Here is a 15,377-nt window from a genome sequence, read left to right as displayed (position 1 = left end):
GTCAAACCATGTAAGGCAAAAACTGATGGATGCAAGGAGAAACAGATGAATCCACTATTACAGTTGGAGACTCCAACAACCCTCCCTTGGAAACTGACGGATCCACTAGACAGAAAATGAGGAAGGACACAGTGGAACCCAATAACACCGTCACTCTCCTCGACATAACTGACTATAAGCCACTTCATCCAACAACAGAATACACATTTTTCTCAAACTCACATGGAACATTGACCAAGATAGGCTACAAACTGGATATAAACACACCCTAACAAATTTAAAAGAATAAAAATCATACAATGTATGCTCTCAGACAACCATGGAATGAAACTAGAAATCATTAATAGAAAGATAATTGTACAATCCCAAAATATGTGGAGATTAAACAACACACTTCTAAATAACTCATGGGTCAAAGAACAAACTTCAAGAGAGATGTAAAAATATTTTGAAGTAAATGAAAATGAAAACAAAACCTGTCAAAAATTTGGGAAGTAGTGGAAGCAGTGCTTGAAAAAAACTTACAGCACTGAATGCGCATATTAGAAAACAAAAGATATAAACTCAATAATCTAAGTTTCCACCTTAGGAAACTGGAAAAAGAAGAGCAAATTAAATCCAAAGTAAGCAAAATGAAAGAATACTAATTAGAGCAGAAATCAATGAAACTGAAAACAGAAATCAATAAAGTCAACAAAACCAACAGTTGGTTCTTCATAAAGATTGAGAAAAACGATAAACTTCTAGCCAAGCTAAGAAAAAGAGAGAAAGGACACAAATTGTAGTATCGGTAGTGAAAGAGCAAACATGATTACAGATCCCACTGAAATTAAATAGATTGATAGCAGGGGGGAAGGGAAAATGATAATAAAGAATAAATATGAACAACTTTGTGCCCACAAATTTGATAACCTAGATGAAATGAAATACAACATTTGCCAAAACCCACACATGAAGAAACAGATGATATAAATAGGCATATACAATTTAGTCAACTTGAATTTTTAATGGGGTGCAGAGCATGAGTCCTCTGAAAATAGGGGCACAACCCCCACAATCCTGTCTTCAGGCAGGACCGGAGGAAGGGTATGGTGGATGGTACAGCGTGTATGATGTATTGCCTAACGATAGCAAGTTAACAGCCATGCCTTCCTGAAGGAAAGACGGCTGCTGCCCAGGGCAAATTGTGACTGAGAACATTCGGGGACTCAGGACATAGTGGGGAGGGGGAGTGGCAGGTGCCCACCCCAGGTGCCCCTGTGTCACCAGAGACTTTTGCCCTGACTAAAGATGGCGGCCGAAAGAGGGTAAAAGGCATTGGGGAGCTGACAAAAATGGCCCACACTAGACACCACAGGAAGCACCAGATAAAAGGTCACACGGTAAGTTCCAGGCCAAGCACGTAAATTAGGCTGCTAAAGGGTGGGGGGGGTGGGGGGGGAGAGGGAGAGAGAACACTTGCACACGCACGCACATGAGCCAGCGTCAAGAGGTCTGCAGGGAGAGAGGAGGCCCGCTGCCCCCAGGAGGTCTGAAAGTCAGTGAGTCTGATACCAGTTCTGCCCGGAAGTCTGCCTGGAGAAGGCGGAGGCAGAGCTGACGGAGTTGTGGGTACCATCATGGCCACCAGGATTTGTGAGAGATGCTTGGAGCTGAACTGTGACCGGGAATGCTGCGCTGCAGACTTCTGCTTTTCTGAAAGATGCTCCCTCTGACTGGCATATTCTGAAACCGGCCTGGTTTGGCAGCGGGAGGCAGGACTATGTGGTTTTAAAGGGAGTGGGATTTAACAGCAGGAGTCGGCCACTATTCTCAGTCGGTGTAACCTGTAAATAGCCCCCTTTCCCTTCTCACCAAACCCTGGCACCAGGAGCCACGCTCCTCAGGGGCGGGCAATCGAGCCCCACAGCTGTCCCTGCACAGCGCTCCGGTGGGCTCTTTAACAGACGCAGCTCCTGCGCAAAAGTCTTCCTATATACTAATGCAGTCTGTTCCTGAGTTTACGCCATTATTTTCTGAAAGACGCCCACATCGTTTTAAAACTCCTTTGGGGAGTGGGTAGGACAGGGGAGGGCAACGGAGGGAAAATGGGACAACTGTAAAAGAACAACAATTAAAAAAACAACAACTCTTCTGACTCTTAGGGTTTTTTTTTTCCCCAAAAGAGGATTTCCTTTAATTCTTTTCTTTAAATTTAATTTCTCTTATTCTTCAGATACAAACAGAGTTTGAGACCATTTCCTATAAAGTTTTCATCTACCTTTAGAATCCAAAGTTATTGTTGTTTTTTAAAGATTTTATCTATTTATTTTTAGAAAGGGGAGAAAGGAGAAGAGAAAGAAAAGAAAGCAAGCAAGCAAGAAGAAACAAAGCAAGAAAGCAAGCAAGCAAGAAAGAAAGGAGGAAAGAAAGGAAGAAAGAAAAGGAAGGAAGGAAGGAAGGAAGGAAGGAAGGAAGGAAGGAAGGAAGGAAGGAAGGAAAGAAGAAAGAAGAAAGAAAGAAAGAAAGAAAGAAAGAAAGAAAGAAAGAAAGAAAGAAAGAAAGAAAGAAAGAAAGAAAGAAAAAGAGAAAGAAAGAAAGAGAAAGAAAGAGGGGGAGAGAAACATCTGTGTGTGGTTGCCTCTTGCACGCCCCCAACCCAGGCATGTGCCCTGACTGGGAATTGAACCAGCGACCCTTTGATTCTCATGCCAGCATTCAATCCATTGAGCCACACCAGCCAGGGCAAAATCTCTCTCTTTTTTTTTTTTAAAAAAAAAGATTTTATTTATATACTTTTAGAGAGAAGGGAAGAGAGGGAGAAAGAGAGGGAGAGAAAAACTAATGTGCAGGCCGGTGCTCAACCCCCTGAGTCACACCAGCCAAGGCCAAAGTTACTGTTCTTTACAAGATGACGGAGCAGACTTTAGAAAGGTAGGTGTATATACTGGGAATTCAAACAACTAAATAAAATGCCCATTTGAAAATGGCCTACACAAGAGAGCACGATATAAAGGTTAAAAAAATAGTCTAGTCAATTAAGAAATAGATTGTGTACAAGTAGAAAAGATTCTCACATGAGTGGTCTGACGAGATGTTGTGTGGAACCAAAACAAAGTCATCCGTGTCACAAGAAGAGTTCTTGCTACTAGTACTGGCAGAATCTTTGGACACTTGTAGGTAGTTGGGAGGACCCAATGGTGGGGAGGATAAGTTTTCTTCCTGAATATGCTGCATATCTGCAAGGGACTAAAATTAACAACATAAAATTAAAACTGGCCTAAGAATAAAGTACAAGTCAGAATAGCCATTAGACTAAAGAATTTTGGTTTTTTTTTTTTTCATAGAAGTGGGCATAAAGTTCAATTCCATCTATAATTTTAAAAAATCTCTTTGGAAATCTTTCCCTTAGAAAAAGCAGTTTCAAATCTCTTGGCATAAAAACTTCTTAAATGTTTTCCAAAAGTGATACTTAAAATATATCATGCCACTTATCACATGTACAGTACCTGTAGGCTCTCCTAAAATTTCTGTGGTGAGTTTGTACCATCTCAACGTCCCCAGTTTCAGCTCATGGCAGATACTCAATAACTGTCCCTTAATGACTAAAACAAAATGACCAGGGACTTGAATGACATCTTGCAAGCACACAAAGTTTTAAATCTCCAACAAAGAAAGCATTAGAAACGGGAAAGCAAGAGAGTATGTTATGTAAAAATAATCAAATCAATACAGATAATTGCATCTGAGCCTAGAAATTTATTTACACTCACAAAAAGAAAGATTTGGAAACCTTAAAGGTCCATGGGTGTATTTCTTTTGTTAGGGGGAAGAGTTAAGTCTATGGGAGATAGGACAGGAAGGGAAGAAAAACATAAATATATTTAAGCAAATACTTAGGCATAAGCAGCATTGCACTTGCCTAGTTCAAGGACTCTAGTGACAACTCTAATTGAATATGTTGATTTGATTATACAATGGTTTTCTAAAACAACAAACTTCATAACTTACTATGTATTGTGTTAAGTCCCAATTAAGTTTAGTCTTTGTTTCTATTTAAGAAAAGAACAAACACTACATAATGCTCTTTAAATCCAAGTCTTAAACACCCAATTCATTGCTGGTGCTTCTCTGAATGTCACCATGCAATGAAATCAGTCTCAAATCTTATCACTTCTGTGTGTGCATGTGATATACACATGACATAAAATCTCCTTATTACTTTTCAAAGAGAACTTATGCCTCAAGGAAGGGAAGATGGAAGGATGACCTTCACTGAACATCACCCAGAGCTGGGCACTGTTAAGAGCTCTCCAAGTATTATCTAACTTCAGTGCCATTATGAAATCCATTTCACTTTTAAATAAACAAAACTCAGAAGATCAGGATTTGCCCAAGATCACACAACTAAAAAGCAGTTGAGTCGAGATGTGATTCCAAATATGTCCACAACTTGTTTCCAGTGGTTTAGGCAGAAACTCTGAATTTCTTCCTCAGCTATTTACAAAATCATCTGTGTCTACAACCACCTTAGTGGTAGACAGGCTTCTCCTTCATCCAAAACTAATCTCTCCATCTGTGTTCTAACTCCGCTCTCCGCACCTCCTCAAGGGCCTAGATCAGCTTCCCCTCTTCGGTGCTGACACTTTCACCCGCTCCCTTTGGCTGGCTCTTCCCTTCGTACATAAACACATTTCATTTTCTCACAGCTCAAATCCCTGTGGTGCTCTCAGTTACCATCTTCTCTTAACACTTCTTGAAATTATCAGTCTTCACTGACTCAACTTCCTCACTTCCCATGTATCCCTTCACCAATCATGTCCACTTTCTGCCTTCAATAGCCAATAAAACTGCCCTCACTGAGATTACCAGTAACTCCCATTGCCAAGTCCTGTGGACCCCCCCTCTGTTCCCGAAGTTCCTTGGATTCTCTGCTGCATCTGAACTGTGGACCATTCTGTTCCTGCCACTCTACCCCTTCATGCAGTGACCCTGCCCTCTCTTACTTTTCCTCCTACTTCTCTTTTGTGGGCGCCTGCTTCTCATTGAACCCTTAAAGGAGAAGACAAGAGTATGGAACTCCCCCGGGATGCCACCCTGGCCCTCTAGTCCTCACACCTTTCATTTTACCTCAGTGACCACTCTCACCCCACCAGAGGCGGATTAAAGTTGGTTGAGGCCCCGGGCGCAGAAGAAAATATTGGGCCCCTTAAAAAAAAAAGAGACAGGGAAAATGGTTTTGCAGGGCCCTTCAGAAGTCGGGGCCCAGGGTGTGCACCCGGTGCACCTGCCGTTAAATCCTCCTCTGCACCCCACCTTCAACTACCACTCCCGTAATGACGCCTCTGCAGCCCAGGCCCTCCGAAGAGCCCTGCCCCTGCTCCTTGTCGTACTGTGCTGACTCACCCCCTTCACACTCCAAGGCCCCCCTCCCCGTGCTCCCTTACTGCTGCTTCGCCATTCCCATCCCCCACCCATCTCCCCATCCACCCACCCATCGCCTGTATGGCCTCCCTCTCCTTCAGTCCCAAGTTCAAGCAATCTTCAAGCTCTGCAAACTCTATCTTTCTGTCACCTGCTTCCCATCCCCGTCTCCCCTTCCCACTGCTGCCTTTGGTCAGACCTTCATTCTTTAAACACACACCCACACACCCACACACACACACACACACACACAGCTGGGACAGTCTCAGGTTGGTCTCTTTCCCCTAGGAGAGGGACCTCTCCACTTGCCTCCAGTCTAATTCTCCACCCTGCCTTTTGAAGCTTGCCAAAACACATAGTGGGTCATATCATGTCTCCACTTAAAGTTATTCAAATAACTCAACACAGCTTTTAGGATAAAATTTGAGCTCCTTTGTTCAATACTCAAATTCTTTCAAATTCAGCTTCTCTCTCCCTTTGTAGCTTTATTTTCTTTTTAAAAGGATTTTTATTTATTTATTTTTAGAGGGGGGAAAGGAGGGAGAAAGAAAGGGAGAGAAGGGAACACTGATGTGAGACAAACAATGATTGGTTGCCTCTCACACGCCTCCAACCAAGGACCCGGCCACAATCCAGGCTTGTGCAGGCTGGTGCTCAGTCCACTGAGCCACAACAGCCAGGGCTGTCACTTTATTTTCCTCTCACCATGCTCTTTACATCCACGAGAATGAACTGCTCAGAAGCCTTGTCCAATAGGACTTCCTGCAATGATGGAAGAGCTCTGTATCTAAGCTATCCAGTAGGGTAGCCACTAGCTACATATGACTACTGAGCACTTGAAATGCAGCTAGTGTGAGTAAGAAACTGAATTTTAAATTTCACTTAATTCTAACAAATTTAAAATTTTTTATATATATTATTTTATTGTTGTTCAATTATAGTTGTCCCACTTTTTCAAATTTAAATTTAAGTGGCATGATGGGCTGCAGTGCCTTCAGTGGGTCATGTTGCCATGTCTTCATGAATGAAGATTCCTATGTCTGCAATACTATTCTTTTTTTAAAACAGAATATTTCATTGTTTTTTAAAATATTTTATTTATTTACTTTCAGAGAGAGGGGAAGGGAGAGAGAAAGAGGGAGAGAAACATCAATGTGCAAGAGATACATAGATTGCCTCTTGCACGCCCCCAACTGGGGACCTGGCCTGCAACCCAGGCCTTTGTCCTGACTGGGAATTGAACTGGCAGGCTGACACTCAATCTACTGAGCCACACCAGCCAGGGCTGCAATACTATTCTTCTACTAATTCACCTGGCTAACTCCTTCAAAACTCAGCTCCATGCCCTCTCTGAGCAGCCTTCCTTAGCTCTTGGTCTGATTTCATGCTCCTCATCCACATTCCCACAGTCAATAAAGATACATATATAAGCTTCTCATAGTGATTGATTTACCTGCTTCTTCTCCACATAATTAAATTAAAAACTCCTTAATATAAGGGACTTTATATTAAGGGACCCCTATAAGGGCCCTGGTATATCATTCATTAGTATCAACCAGAACCTCACACAAAGCAGGGATTTAATAAATGATACGAAACCAATAAATAGATATTGAAGAGATATTATCTAAATAGCGTTTAACCTACAGATAGCCAGTAGCATAACTAAAAGAGTGATTTGGATTTGTGTGTTTTTTTAAGGCTTTTTTTTTTTAGGCTTTCAAAGATTTCTCTGCAAAAAGTAGCAGTTGGATATTTATGAGAGTTTTTTTAAAAAAGATAATGTTATAGGTGCACACCTGTGTTAAGTATTAACCCTTAGTGAGAGAGTTACTCCAGCCCTAGGAAGGAAGAGATACAGGTATGAAATCTTACTTTTGGCAGATTATATGAAAAGTCTATCAAATCCCATTTTCTAATCTCACTAACTGGAAATTATACAGAAATGTTCCTGCTTTCCTTTTATTCCCAGCTTTCCTTTCAATTTTCACTTTAAGCATGAGCTTTTAATAAAGGCCTTCTAAAAACGGTTTCCCACTAACGTTTTTAGCATCCAGATCTGTCTCCTCCCTCCCTCCTGCATCTGTCTCTTCACTCCTGCATCCACCCCCTCGCTCTGGTCTGCACTCCATCCTGCTCTTCCCCAGCAGCCCAAAGCCTGGCTCCTGCTCCATCCTCCTCTTCAGTGCCACCTGGCCGGCAAAAACACCCCCATTCTCTCCCCGGTCAGAGCCATCTCCAGCTCCGGGTCCCTCCCACTGGCCCTCCCCTTCTCATGCCCCGGCTGTCGGCCCTCAGGCTTCTTTGGGCCTGCTCTCCACACCTCCCCCACACCTTCTTCTGGTCTTCCCTTTGTCTTCCTTTTTGTCGCACAAACTTTGCGTTCCGTATTACATGTGGTAGCAAATATACAAGATACTTGCCACAACAGCTACAGCTTACCAGGTACTCACGATGGCTAGGCACCTTGCAGATGAGCACACTGCCCTTGAAGCAGAGCTTAGGAGGCCCACCTCACAGGCCTGGCAGCCATGGCTCAGCTCTGCACCTGACTTCCCCGAAGCTACAGGGTGAGCCAGCACAGAAGCCAGCTGTGCCCAGATCCAAATGAATCCTAGGGTCTCTCCATGTCAACACACTTCCGCTACATGTATGCCAGTCACTCCACACCCGGTGTTCTCTGCTCTTTAAACTCCTGGAACTGTAATGTAAGTCTTATTGGCCCACTTGTCTTTTCTATTAGGCTTGAGTCTGCAGGCTGTGCAAAAAGGTTTTGGTTTGGTTTTGTTTGCCAGTTTTAAGACTCCCCTGTTTGCAACAGGCTGATTCGCTTCCCTGGGAAATAGTGAAGGCAGTGTCACTCCTAAGCATCTACTGTGTGTCAAGCACTGTAATGAGTGCTTTTGCTCATTTACCCTTTTAAAACCCCCAGAAGTGGTAAATTATACTCACTTTATACGTGAGAAACAGGCTCAGAGATGAAATCACCTGCCCCAGTTAAAATGGCAAGGGCTGCGGGGGTTCCTGAGCCCCATACTTTGAAACCTCTGAGTGGCCTCAACCAGCTAATCATACAATCACCTCCTTTTACGGCTCCCCCACCCTTCTGCCAGCAGGTGAAGAAATCCCTGTTCCTGGGCTAATCTGAAAAACACATGAGCTGACACAAGAGTCCTTGGACCGTGGCCTGTGGGAAAGCCTCAAGGTCACAGCACTCCCAGGCTGCAAGAGATGTCTGAGGGAGAGTCAGTCTAGAAAAACACAGAAGAGGGTCAAGTAAGACCCTGGGGCAGAGAGGAGGAAGAAGTGATCAGACGTGAGCACAGTGCCCAGGATCAGGAAGAAGCACTTGGACTGGAGGGAAGACAGCCATGGAGGAGATGTCCTGGGCACCTCCACAGAAGAAAGAGGTTGGAGTGGAACCCCCTTCCAGGGCAGGAATCACAACTCCAGGGATCTGGGTCAGTGAACTCTGATTCAAGGGTCATGCCTGCACCATTGGGAATTCTCTGCATAATAAATATCCAAACTGTTTATGACATTCAGATAAAATAAACGTATTAATTACCTACTCATATTTGTTTAAGTAAGAGCTACTCTTTGTTTGCAAGTATCATTCAAGGCGTGAAAAGGTGAGAGTAGCGTACTCACTGTTCAGAGGAAAACAGCCCAAAAGGTAAAATCTCTTGCAGAAGCTCACACAGCTAAGTAAGTGCAGAGGTCGAAACCCAGGCCCACTGACCCAAGCCTCCGCCGCACCGGCGAACGCTGCGCTTAAGAAGGATGCCCACAGTGCGCTTCCAGGCTCCCCTGGTGAGCGGACTCAACAGCACCAACCCTCAGGTTACTTCGACAAGACCAGAACTTACTGGTGGAGAGGCAAAGCGACAGGAGGGGGAGCTGCCGCAGGCGCTTCCGGAGACGAGGCCGGCGCACGCGGGCACCGGCACTGGGCAGGCTGTGAGGAGAGACACAGGTGAGGGGGCTGCCCCTTTGCAGTTCAGGTACCTGACTTGTCTAAAAGCCTCGCAGGACTACATTTTGGTGTTGGCCAAAAATTCACGTCACCTGCTTACTAAATGCAGCGATTACTAAACACTATTTCAACTTGCATTTGGAAGAAAAAACAGAACTGTTATTAAATAAACACAACTAACTACAAGATTTTGTTTTTGTTTTTGTTTTTTTTTTTTTTTTTTAGGAAAAGGTCAATAAAATCTTGAAAAGCACAATAAGAAATTAATTTTATAATACAAAATACTAATTTTTCCTTACGCTTGCATTCGCTCTTTATTAAAAATACAAAAAGTGGGTACTCACATTTTTTTACCGGAACTTGCTCAAGAAAAGGATGGCTAAAAAAGGTTCCTGTAATGAAAAACGAGAATGCAGCCTTTACCCAATGTTGACTAGCAAACAGGTTAATGTTGTCCATGTAGTCGATATGTCTCTGAGATCACAAATAATTATTAACTTACCTATGCTGCACCTTTTCCTCTACTTGTAGAAGCATATTATTTTTATCAATAAAAATATCACCCTGGCTGGTGTGACTCAGCGGGTTGAGTGCTGGCCTGTGAAGGGTTGCCAGTTCGATTCCCAGTCAGGGCACACTCCTGGGTGGTGGGCCAGGTCCCTGGTTGGGGGTGTGTAAGAGGCAACCAATCTACATATCTCTTGCACATTGATGTTTCTCTCCCTCCCTTTCTCCCTCACTTCCCCTCTCTCTAAAAGTAATTAAATAAAATCTAAAAAAAAAAAAAAAATCAAATTATAAGTAATTCTTAATCAAGGAAAATTTTTAAATAATAATTGTGAATTTTCAAAACATCATACAGCATGACACGCCCTTAGGGCCCTACAGCAGACGTGCTCTGGTGCATGTGTCCCCCGCACAGACAGCCGCTAGCGCTGCGCTGTGGCTAGACCCTTCCTGGGCATGCACTGAGCTACGGCTGTCCGGTGTCCTAAGAGGAAATCTAGGTAACTGACTTGTACAATAAATTCTAGCCTTACCCCAGGATAAGTATTCCTACAGCTGGTTTCAAAAAACTATTTAAAAGAAAAAAACTTTTAGCCCTGGCTGGGTAGCTCAGATGGTTGGAGCACTGTTCTGACACTCCAAGGTTGCAGGTTTGATCCCCAGTCAGGGCACATGCAAGAATCAACCAATGAATGCATCAATAAATGGAACAAGTCAATGTTTCTCTCTCTCTCTCTCTCTCTCTCCCCCTTCTCCTCTCTTAAGTCAATAAATATAAAATAAATTGTTAAAAAACTATTTTAAAAAACTATTAATTTAATTTCTTCACTATCCACCAAGAATAAAAACTAAACAATAAGCAGGATAATTAGATACAGAAAAGTATTGAATAAGTAGAGAATACTACATGCTAGTTCTCTTTATTTTCCTATATGTGTAAGTTTCTTCATTATTTCTTTAAACACACACACAGGTAACCTCATTTATCATTAAGTCTCTGACTTGTATAATATTAAATATCACAGAGCAAGCAAGAATAGCATGAAACCAGTATGGAAGTTAATTAAGTAATACATGTATAAAATCAGAAATAAGCTTAACTCAGGTTTCAACTAAATTATGTTCCACTCTGAAGGATCCCATGAGTTTCACTGAAATACCCAAAGCTCCACAAAGTACAAATCAATCACAACACTTGCTAAGGAATGAGAATGTGGAGAATTCTGAAAAGAAACATGAGTTTTCACCTTAGATCTTTTTAGAACAAAACTTAATATATATAAATCCTAGTTTGATATGTAAGACTTTTTTATGTTGACCTCTACAAAGGACATAATAGGAATGAAAAAGAAAAGATATAAATGAAGAAACTAGATAGACTAACGCAAAGACTCTAAAACCACCTTCCAAATAGATTGCTACGGCATGGAAAATATATAATCTATAATTTTAAAACTATTATCCGTGAATATGTTGTTTCGTTGATGACCCATATTTCTCATGGTTGTAGAGCAACTCTAATTTTAATTTCTCCCCTTGAAAGATAAAAATATTTACAACTACATGAACTAAAGTTCAATTCCAGTTTTGCAAAACTGTAAGAAAATATGTTACCCCCCTTTCCTCCCCCAGAAACGACGAGGCTGCCGTCTGCTGAGGGCACTGACGGGGACAAGGAGCGAGGGCCCGCACACCGGCGCCTGCTTCCCTCGCACAGCTCTCGGTGCGGGGGCTCTGCCTGCCGCAGAGCAGGGGACCGGAGCACGCACGGGCCACGCTCGTCCCAGGGCCAGAGAGCTGGCAAGGCGAGGGACGAGAATTCAAACCCCAGCCTGTCTTATCCAGAAGCTTGTGTGGATTTCCATAATACCCATTAACAGACCAAAATTATGGAATAAACTTTTGCAAATTTCTACTATTAAATAATTATTACTACAAAAAAATCAAACTTTTTTCCTAAAAATTTGAAGATCAGCGTTAATTTGATAAGCACTTTATTACGCGTGTTATATGGTTTTTCTGGTTTGTCATTCTGAAGTCCTTCTAGTTTTACATAAGATTGGTGAGAACAAGTTAACACACTCCCCTGTCCTCCAAAGAGGAGCTGGGACCCAAACAGTTTCAAGGATAAATGATCTTTCAAAACTTTCAAATACTGGATAACCCTACAATGCTAAGCATTCTCAGCTCTCTGATTACACATGAAGGGGTGAAACAGTACTTGAAGATGGGTCGTGATAAATTACTTGGAGGGAAAGTTTTAGCTTTAATGCTTATATTATAAGAGAAGGTTCAAAATCAGTGATACCGACTTCCACCTTGAGGATATGAAATCCGGCCCTGGCTGCTGGCTCGGCTGGCTGGAGCATTGTCCTGTACACCAGAAGGTTGTGGCTTTGACCCTTGGTCAGGGCACGTGCTGGAGGCAACCACTATCTCTCTTCTTCTCTCTCTCTCAAATCAGTAACTTATCCTCAGGTGAGGATTAATAAATAAATAAATAAATTTTAAAAAAGGAACGTAAAATTCTTCGACACAGAGCACATGTTCACAAGGGTCCCATACAAGGAGGTGCCTCTCCTTGGCTCCATGAACCCCTTTCTTTGAGGTTAGGGACATTTCTACTAGGATTCTGAGGTGTTTTTCCTCCATTCCTTCTTCCCAGATCTTTTCCCAAATATTTCCCCAGCCTCTACCTCTCCTCTCATATCCCAGTGCCTCTGGACATCGCACTGAGATGTTAAATGGCCATCTTAAATTCAACATGTCCAACCTCAGCTCCTGATCTGGCCCCCCCAGTCTGCTCTATCCACAGTCTTCCCCGTCTGGTAACGGAGAGCTCCACCCCTTCAGTTGCTCCTGGGAGTCATCCTCGAGTCTCCTCTTTCTCTCACAACCCACATCCAATTCCTCTAGAAATGCTGTGTCTCTACCTCCAAAAAGACCCAGGATTCAGTAATTTCTTACCACCTGCATGGCTGTTACCCCAGCCTCAGCTGCTTCATCTCTCCCCGGAAGCTGCTGCAGCCTCCTGAGCAGCCTCCCAGCTTCCTCCCCGCCTCCTGCCGTCTGTTCTCACCAAGCCACCCGGCTGATCCTTTTCAAAACATTAGTCAGCTCATATGATTCCTCCGCTCAAAACCCTCCAATGGCTCCCACCACACCTGAAGCAAAGGCCCAAGTCTACTGCTTACGTGGCCTGCTCCCCGCTCAGGGCGTTGGCACTGGCTCTTGGCTTTTCCCTCTGTCTGGAAAGCTCTTCCCAGAGATACCCACCCGGCATCCATCAGCCTTTGTTCAAATGTCGCTTCCTCAGAAAGGTCTTCACTGACTACTTTCTTTAAAAGTTTAACCCTCCCCCAACCCTCATTTCTCTTCCTTCTTTATTTTTTCCACAGTGCTCACCACTTTCTAATACAGCACATAAGTAGAGCTTGTCATGTGTGTGTGTCTCTCCTACTAGAATTTATGCATCATGAGGACAGGGATTTTGTTTACTACTCTACCCCCATACCTAGAACATGGCAGGTGCGCAATAAATATTAACAAAGTAAGTGCAAGAAAAAGAGAGAAAGAAAAGTGGAATTGACTTTAATTTTCTTCTGAAACCTTGATAATCTTTTTAAAGAAATCTTTTCAGACTAGAAAAAAATAAAATTAGAACGCATGTGAAAATTTGAAAACATTACTCACCAAAGTCCATTCTATCTTTCTGGTTTCTCTGAAGCAAACCCAAAAGGAGATTAGCCAAATAAGGTGACGTTTCTCTGGGGATGCTGAGGGAAAGCGAAAAAGGAGTTTCTATTAACTATGTGACTTTCGACTTAAATATAATAAACAAAATGGATGTGCAGTTTCACCAATACTACATTGCACACCAAGAGGACCACATCAGTCTTATTCCTTAAAAGAAAAAAATATACACTAAGAAACTGCCCTTGAGAGAGACCGCTGTGGTAGGCTGGGATATCTACGTGAATAAAGCAGTTCACAAGCAGTCAGTCTTGTGTTTTAACACAACTTCAACCTGGCGCTAAGAGTTACTACGAAGTTCTCTATTAGAAAAAGAACCACCTCCAATTCTTTCAGGAAAAGGGCAGAGCTTAAATAAATTCAAGTGAGAAATAATACAGCTTCCTGAAATCCAATAAGAAAAAGACAAACAAGGCAGCAGAAAAATGAGTAATAGGAATATAAAAGTCACAGAATAAAAACTATAAAAAGGACATTAAACAAGTAAAAGAGTCGAGCTCACTAGTAAAGAAAATAATGAAAATTCAACCAGTAGCTAATTTGTCCTCCCCCATTTGTGAGGCATCAAGTCTCACCACACCCCACCTTGGTAAAATGTGGGGCAAGGAGCACTCTCTGCTGTGTGAACACAAACAGCCAATTTGGAGAAGCTACTTTCAGTCCAACAAATCCATGTCTAGGAGTCCATCCCAAAGAAACGCACAAATGTGTGTACACTCTCCCTCTCTGCCCCCCACTAAAGCCTGTTTGTAGTCATCAGAAACTGAAAACAAGCACCTGGTTAAACAAAGTAGGACACACCTCTCCATGAGACTCCAGGTAGCCATTCAAAAAATGCGGCGGTTGCTGAACAATGTCTACGCTATACTGCAGAGCAGAAAAAGCTGCAGAACAATTTCCAAAGTATGATGTGTGTGCGTGTATAAATATATACATAAATAAGCATTCAATGAGTAAAAAGAACTTGCACAAGAAAGATTTCGAAAGCCACCCAGCAAGCTCTCATTACCCCTAGACGGCGGGGCAGGACGTGGGGGGCGTGACGTGCCGCTTTATGCCCAGCTATTCTGTTTCCTTCCCTCACCTCACAGACACATGTAACTTCCAGTTTTCCTCTTAAATATGAGAGAGAGACAAATGATACAGCACAACACAGGAACCTGTGATATGATAGTAACCTTCCGATTTCCTGTTATAGCAGATGCTCTTACTGTCACTGAAGAAAAGTTCAATAATGGAAATACATAAAACACAAAGAGCTCAAATAAATAACACTGTATTTACAGATAGTGAAGCTCAGGGTAATCAAAACACATACCTAGGCATTAAGCTTCTGTTTTTTTCATAAAACATCCGTAAGTCTTGAGGACTACTGGCCTGTTTAAAAAAAAAAAAAAAGGTTTAATTTACTAAATAACAGGGGCAAAAATTCCAAATCACATGATCGATGTTTATGTTCTTGCTGTAGAACATAGATTATCTGAACTTGAAAGCCACGGACTGCTGAAATTCAGAAGGCCCCCAGGACTTTGCACGCAAAGGCTGCGTGTACTGGCACCGAGACCAGCCTCTCAGAGAGGCCTGACACTGAGAGAAGCCTAAGAACCGATATTCACGGCCAAGGCAACAGGCACGCTGTGACTGTGTGAAGTCAAGTGTATGTGTGTTTTACATTAGGACGTCAGGTCCCAGGACGAGAACCGAGGGTGCTGCCGCTTTTCCGTCCCCACAGAACAAG

General features: G+C 42.7%; 1 protein-coding gene across 1 annotated transcript in view; it reads right to left on the bottom strand.

Annotated features, from left to right (window-relative positions):
• The window catches only part of ULK2 (unc-51 like autophagy activating kinase 2), a 113,678-nt gene that overhangs the window by 64,391 nt on the left and 33,910 nt on the right, over positions 1-15,377 (bottom strand). The window contains exons 9-13 of the mRNA XM_090291807.1: positions 14,958-15,016; positions 13,580-13,662; positions 9,724-9,771; positions 9,273-9,361; positions 3,057-3,228 (exon numbers count right to left, since the gene is read on the bottom strand). Coding sequence (XP_090147933.1) covers positions 3,057-3,228; positions 9,273-9,361; positions 9,724-9,771; positions 13,580-13,662; positions 14,958-15,016 — 451 coding nt within the window. The remainder of the gene's footprint in view (positions 1-3,056; positions 3,229-9,272; positions 9,362-9,723; positions 9,772-13,579; positions 13,663-14,957; positions 15,017-15,377) is intronic.

This window comes from Furipterus horrens, unplaced genomic scaffold (genome assembly GCF_987537825.1).
Source record: "Furipterus horrens unplaced genomic scaffold, mFurHor1.1.pri manual_scaffold_11, whole genome shotgun sequence".
In the NCBI taxonomy this organism is placed as follows: domain Eukaryota; kingdom Metazoa; phylum Chordata; class Mammalia; order Chiroptera; family Furipteridae; genus Furipterus; species Furipterus horrens.
Note: the sequence above shows the minus strand (reverse complement) of the source record. Positions and strands in the feature narration are given on the sequence as shown.